Here is a 6,997-nt window from a genome sequence, read left to right as displayed (position 1 = left end):
GTCCACGGAGGGCAGGGACTTTGTGCCAGCCACAGCTATGTGCCATGGCAGCCCTTGATGGGTTGGGGACCCCAGCCATGGGGTCCGGCAGCCTTGGGACGTGCAGGAGGGAGCAGGGACATGCAGGACGGAGCAGGGACGCTGGCTGGGGCCGTGGTCACTCGTACAGGCTCAGTCAGGGACCCGGGGATGCAGCGGGCTCCTCGGGCAGGCAGTCCTGCTTGGGCGAGCGCAGCCCTCGGCTTTCGGAGGTTTAGGAACACAGCCCAGCCCCTTTGTGTGCGGAGCTTACACAACCTTCCCCTTTCTGCTCCTGGGCTTTGAACCGCTGTGCGACACTGGGCAGAAACTGGTTCTGTGCGTCACGCTGGAGTGTGGGGTCGGGTCTGAGGACGGCTTCCAAACTTTTTAGGGGTGGGAAAAAAAGTCTATTTACTTCTTGGTGTTTGTGTTTTGGGGTGGAGAGGGAGTTTGGTTCCCTCTCACTATGGAGGTGGGAACACTCCTGCAGAGTTTTCTCTCTGATCGCATCCGTTTTGCTCCCCCCTTCCTCAAACTCTCGTATTTTCTTTAATGTTGGTCTCCTTGGCTACGAGTTATTTGTGTATCTCCTTCCAGCCAAGGTGGGGTTTACGTGCTTCAGTGCTTCTGCTTGTTAATTCATGCTGTTAATCAGACACAAAGAGCGTAATTAAACTAATTTTATGAGCTTTATTCACGGTCAGAAATAAACCGGCCCAAAGGTGTGGTTCAAGGGGAAAGCAGAGGGCTGGGAACCTGGAGTTACACGATGGCTCCTCCTGCTCGTAACACCAGGGCTCTGCCGTCGCGTCTCCATTCACGGTAGTATTTCGTGGGAAGGCATCCGGAGCCTTTCTCCGTAAGGCAGCTGGTGTGAAGGTGGTGTGGCACGGATGATTTGTCCCCCGGTGCCAATTGCACCAGGGTCAGAGAGACATTGCCCCAGCAGCGTGCAGAAGGGAGCTGCGGGTGCTGGTGGTGTCAGCCCGCAGCAGGGAGAGGGGCTGGGGCACCTCCTTCCCGCTGCCACCGAACCACGAGGGAAGCAGCTCCTTGGGAAGCCCCTGCGTGCCCGTGTCCGTTGCCGTCCCCATGCGGTGCAGCGAGGTGTTCCCCTCCGCTTGCCCAGTCCCGCTCGGCACAAGCCAGGAGCCAGGGACACCTCTGCTGTCGTGACAGGGAACCAGTTGTCATGACAGGGCTGCATGAAGAGCCTGTCCTGGACCCTGCGCTGTGATGCAGAGCCCACGGAGCATGGGCAGGAGCTCGCTCTCTCCAGTTGGCGTGGGGGGGTCAGGCCCTGCTGCTGCCTCCCCCGCAATCCGGCCGCTGATGGCTCAGCCAAGATCAGACCCTGCCCGTGTGTATGAGCTGGTGTGTATCGCCTCTGTGGGCTCCTGCCCTGGACCCACTCCTGCTCTCCTGGGGGTCGGAGCCTCGCAGTGCCATGAAGAGCTGATCCAGTTGCTGCTGAAGCATTTTGCTTCCCTAAACTTAATCTGGGTGGGGAGCGAATTGAGTGCTTGCACTCACTTTTGACCCTCCTGAGGTAAATTTAGGTTAGCTACGATTAGAAATAAGCCTTTTGGAATAGACTTGACATCTGTGCTCTTTAGACTCCAGTGTCTGGAGCTCTGGGAAGGGTCTGTGCACCTCGTGGGCACGTGCCAGGGCTGCCAGCGCCTGCCTGGGGGTCCTGTGTGCCTGGGACCTTTCTTCTCCCATCTTCAGCTCAGCTCCCAAGCACCCAGACACTCCTCAGAACCTGATGGTTTTGCCCATTCCTGGGAGCTGATACAACAAATTCTCCACAGCCCTTTTTAAAATCAGGTGGTGGCCAGTGTTGGTGCTCCTGATGCCTTGAATGCAGTGCTGCTGCTAACAGTCTTCTCTTCCCCTCAGGTGATGTGATCGAAGTGTATTATGGTGACAATCGCTTTGGGACAGTGACCGACTCTGGCACAGCAACGCTTAAACCTCGTCCGAGGGTCCGGCCGCTGCTGACTTTCTTACCCCTTGTGAGTATCGGGCTCGCCGCTGGCATTCGTTACGGCAGTGCGTAACCAGTGCCCAGAACCAGCTGGGCTGGCTGCTGCTCTCATCCTCTACCCCAGGGAAGAAAGTAAATGAAAAGCAAAACCACTCTGTAATAATGCTGGATACGAGGGATTAGGAGGTGATCTGAGTTCAAAGCTTGTGTTGGACATAGACAAGGTACTCGGGCGAGAGACGTAAGCATCGTCAGACTTGTATTTTCAATTAAAAAAAGATTGCTGAGCACGTAGATGATAGCTCTGGCTTGCACTGCATTTTATCTCACCGCTACCGGCGGTATCTCCCTTGGACGAGGCGTGTTGCTGGGGAGAGCAGTAGCAAAACTGCTGCTTGCAGCAGGGGAAGGCGGCGGCGATGCGGCAGGTGTCTCTGCAGAGGCTCATTTTCCAACCTCTGTATGGGGGAACATTCCCTGCAGAGCTTCCAGCGCTCCAGCAGCAGCTGCATTCAGGGACTAAAGCAGCAAGTGCCAAAGCTGGACCCAGACCTGGCTTTTACCCACACGTGCTCGTTGCTGGCTTTGACGTGCTGCCGTGTGTGTGAGCAAGCTTTCCGCCCCCGAGTAGCGCACCATCTCCCAGGTCTTACCCCCCGAAGAGTACAGTGAAGCACGTGACTCCTCAGAGATATTTTGGAGGTGGCAATAGCTCAATCTGAAGCCAAATCTGCTGTCCCCTGGGTGCATTTAGGAGTCAACGGGGTCGTGCAGGCTTCACCTGGAGGACAACTCGGGACAGGGAGAAGGGACTTCATGTATCTATTTGAGAGCATAATTAGGAAGTTACGGGGTTGCACAGGTTCTACAAACCTGTCTAATGGAAGGTGTCCCTGCCCATGGCAGTGGGGTTAGAACAAGGTGATCTTTAATGTCCCTTCCACCCAAACCATTCTGTGAGAGGGGTTGTGCCTTCTGTGATGCCTTCCAAAGAATCACAGCAGGTGACAAATCTTGTCTGGGATGTGAGTAACCATAGGACTGGTGCCTGGGAAACTCCTCTCTGGTATTGCAGGATGTGTGACCATAGCTGGCACCCCATGTCACCAGGTTTTTAGAGGTTAAGTGGCCTTCTGCATCTTTTCAGAGCTTTCAGATGCTTTACTAGTGGAAGTGGTAGGGGAATAAACAGGCCAAGTGCCCCTGGGATAAATACTGAGGGCTGTCACCTTGGCCATGGTGCTTTCCTGCTGCCTGCAGAGACCCTGGGGCTTTTTTTCCTCTCATTTGCCCTTGTGAGGGTCCGTCTTCCTGTGCGTCTCTTCAAGGGTAACAGGCTTAACTAAAGAAATCAGTAGGAATAAGCAACATTATTTTTAAAGACCAGCCTGTGTTGGACATTTGCATTATTTTGATGAGGTTTGATTATGATTTGATTTGGCACAGATGCTTCTGCTGCTGCATACATACCTGCACTGGGCTGTTCTGCAGCTCCTGCCTTAACCCTTTCTTTCCACCCACCCGCTCCCCTGCACGGGCGGAGGCTGTGAGTCAGGAGGATGCGCACACCCTGCCCGGCAGCCGGGCCCCTGCGTGTGCCTGGCAGCGATCCCCGCACCCAGCGGCTCCCTTCCCCCAAATCACCTGGCCCTGGGCCGTCCCGAGCTGGATCGCAGCAGGGATTGCAGAAGAGCAGCCCACCCAGGTACCACCACGTCCCCCTGCCCACCCTGGCGCTGTGAGTGCAGGCAGAGCTTTGCCATCCTGGGGGAATTTATTAATTCCTTTAGTTAACCACCAAACTTCTCTAGCTCTGCTTGAAAATGAGGAGTCTGGGGGGAACTCTTCATATTTGGAGAAATCCTTGGCCTCTCTGGGACCCCAGGACACAAAGCAGTTGTATTTTGGTGCATTTTTTGTTAACAGGCAGCCTCAAACCTTGTTCATTTAATGGGTGGGAAACATGGGCTCCCGAGAGACCGGGGGAGCTGGGGACCACGAGGACAGGCAGGGTTCCCTTCACTGGGGGTGTCCAACTCTGTTCCAGGGCTGAAAAGCCATTCCTGGTGGTTACGGTGAAAGCCTCCCCCAGCCAGATCCTCAGCCCACATAAATCGTGTTCGGGTACCACAAACTGGAAATGCAGGTTCCTGGCGCCCGCCCCAGCAGCCTTGCTCTGAATCAGGGAGGTTTGTGGGCCGGTCACACCCCGAGCAAACCCAGCGCAGGGAAACAATCTTTCTAGTCATCTCTGGAGCCTGGCAGCGTGCTGGAGATGCTTTCCATTGTGGAAGCCAGCTCGTGACGTGAGGACGGGTGGTTTTTGAGAGATGCTGAGCATTAGCAACGGCAACTGAAAGTTTTGGTGTGAAACAGGCTTGCCCAGTTTATAGGACCTGTCGAAATGACTTGTCCAAAATTACTATCGCTTATGAAATGTGGACTGTTTCCTCCAGCTTTGCATAGGTCTCTTCCGACTGCCACTGCCTTGCTGCTCCTACCCAAACATGTGATGCATGTGTTGCTTTTAATACAGTGCCCAGACATCTCTGTTTCCCTGTAGATGAGCAGGTATCCTCCGTGTGCTCTGGGGACTGGCAGAATGAATTTCCATAGTAAAGGGGAACTGCTGGCTTTTTTTTTTTTCCTTTGTGTGTTTTTTGGTATCTCATTGCTCTGGATAATTTCATTATCAGCTCTTGAAGTGCCTCTGTCTTCCCTCTGGCTCTCAGCTGAAGTTAAGGATCTTTCCTCTGCATGGTACTGTATCTTTAGGACCAGGAAAGAGGTCTTAGGTGAGGCTCTAAGGCTCACCTAGTCTGATGTTTTGCCACTGACAGATCTGCCCTAATGCCTTAGCAGATCTTGGCTTCTCCTCTTTGAGCAGTTGTGCAGCCCCAGGAATGTGAATTCCTACTCTCCCCTGGCTCACCAACAACTGGCTCGTTCTCTTGTGGTTATGGAGGATCTTTGGACATCTGCAGGGTGACGGACTTCGAAAGCGAAGCATGTTTTCTTCATATTTTGACAAAAGCAGGGGGATTCTGGGGCTCTTCTGAAGAGCCCAGGCTGCTGCTGTTAGTTCTGCCCCGGCAGCTCCTGCCTTCCTGTGCTCCCTACACCCAGAGCGGTGGGAATGTTAACGTGCTGGCTGTCTAAACCCAGCTTGGCCCTTGATCAAGGAGACTTTGGAATCCTACAGCCATCTCTTGTAAAAGTAGTGATAATGCAGTGAAAGGCAAAGAGCAGGGACTCAGTTATGATCTAGGCTCTGTGTGCAGAAACCCACTGCACTGAGCGGCACAGGGTGATGGCGGGAGGAGGTTTCCTTTGCACAAGAGGCTGTTAACAGCCACTGCAAACCGCTGCCTGGGGTGAGTCTGAGTGCAACAGGCTGGACCCTGGAGCCTGGGAACGGGACGGTGAGTCCCTGACCACTGCCCGTGGGCTCTGCAAACTTCTGCTGCTCGTGGAGTGTGATTTCCTCGCTATGGGTCTCTCCCAACATTGGTATGTGAAAGCCCAGTCCACGGCCTCAGCCACTGTACCCAAGCTGACAGCCTGATTCAGCACCCGTTTGTGTTTTGGACGTGGGTGCGTTAGTGTACGTTTCATGAGCAGCTCCAATCTCTCCGCAGAGCAATCTTAGTGAGTCACTGGAGGAAAGGAGAGGCTTTCTGCCCCTGGCAGGTCCAGGCAGCAGGAGCCCTGGTCAGCACTCCCGGTGAGTCAGCGTGCCACAAATATCTCACCCTGGGTGGCTGTAATTACCCAAAGTGCCCTGGCTGTAAGCATCCTGGCTAATGTGTAGGCTGCTAAATTGCATGGTCCTGTACCAGCTAAATGCACCGTGGAGTTTTCAGCATAAATCCGAAGGCAGTAATTGCGCATGAAACACAAACCACACGTGTAGCAGTTTTTCCCAGACTGTTCAGATATGCTGGTGCCAGTTTCCCCAAAAGCTGGTAGTCTGTGGCTTCGGTGTGGTGTGTACGTGGCTGCGGCGCAGGCTGGCAGCGCTGGCTGGAGAGCGGTACCCACAAAACCCATGGGAGCTATTACATTCGCTTGGTACGTGAACGGTGAGAAACTAGTGCTACTGATCTTGGGCTGAGGAGCCCTAAGCTTGGGTGTGGAATAGCCACACTCCTCTCCAGCCCCTCTGCACCTGACTAGCCTAGGGAAGTTGTGTCCATGGCTTGTGCAACACTGATCGCTTCATCCTCCCCTTGGTACAAGGGGTAACAGGTTTAAATTGAAAGTGGGGAGGTTTAGATTAGATATCAGGAAGGAATTCTTCCCGCAGAGGGTGGGGAGGCACTGGGACAGGTTGCCCAGAGAAGCTGTGGATGCCCCATCCCTGGGAGTGTCCAAGGCCAGGCTGGATGAGGCTTGGAGCAACATGGTCTAGTGGAAGGTGGCCCTGCCCATGGCAGGGGTGGGGCTGGGGGGGCTTTAAGGTGCCTTCCCACCCAAACCATTCTGGGATTCTAAACCCTGTAAACAGCAACTACTGCAGGGATCTCTGTGTGAAGTGAACAGCACTGGATCCCACCAAGCTTCTGTTCAAGTAGCTGAATTACCAGCTACTGGTGCCTGCTTGTCAGCGCTTTGCTCCGATACCCTGAGCATAAAACTAACCACTCTGTATTCTCAACTATTGCAGAATGCCCAAGAATCCCATGGGGTGGCTGTGCCAACGCCGTCAGTGCCAGAAGACTTTGAGGAAAAAGCAGCTCTTGGTAAGGGATCTTCTCTGCTGAGTCTTGGACGGTGCAAAGTGCTCGGGAGTACCGTGCCCTCGGGGAGGGAAGTGAGCGTGTATCAAGCTCTGGAGCAGACTGATCATGAGATTTTTCAAGCTCAAGTAGAGCCTACTATTAATTATATATTGAAGTAATTGAAAGTGAATTAATTTCTAAGGGGCTGTTATAGTTCAGCAAGCTTCAGGCAGCTGCTGAGCAAAATAAACTGGCTTCCTAGGAG

General features: G+C 53.9%; 1 protein-coding gene across 1 annotated transcript in view; it reads left to right on the top strand.

Moving 5' to 3' along the window:
- Positions 1 to 1,923: 1,923 nt before the first annotated feature.
- The window catches only part of LOC104516125 (chromosome unknown open reading frame, human C6orf132), a gene marked incomplete at both ends in the record, with an annotated part of 6,655 nt that continues 1,581 nt past the window's right edge, over positions 1,924 to 6,997 (top strand). Inside the window, 2 exon segments of the mRNA XM_010160348.1 lie at positions 1,924 to 2,039; positions 6,678 to 6,753. Of these exon segments, the coding sequence (XP_010158650.1) occupies positions 1,924 to 2,039; positions 6,678 to 6,753 (192 nt within the window).

The sequence above is a fragment of the Eurypyga helias genome, unplaced genomic scaffold (assembly GCF_000690775.1).
Source record: "Eurypyga helias isolate BGI_N326 unplaced genomic scaffold, ASM69077v1 scaffold21691, whole genome shotgun sequence".
Lineage (NCBI taxonomy): Eukaryota > Metazoa > Chordata > Aves > Eurypygiformes > Eurypygidae > Eurypyga > Eurypyga helias.
Note: the sequence above shows the minus strand (reverse complement) of the source record. Positions and strands in the feature narration are given on the sequence as shown.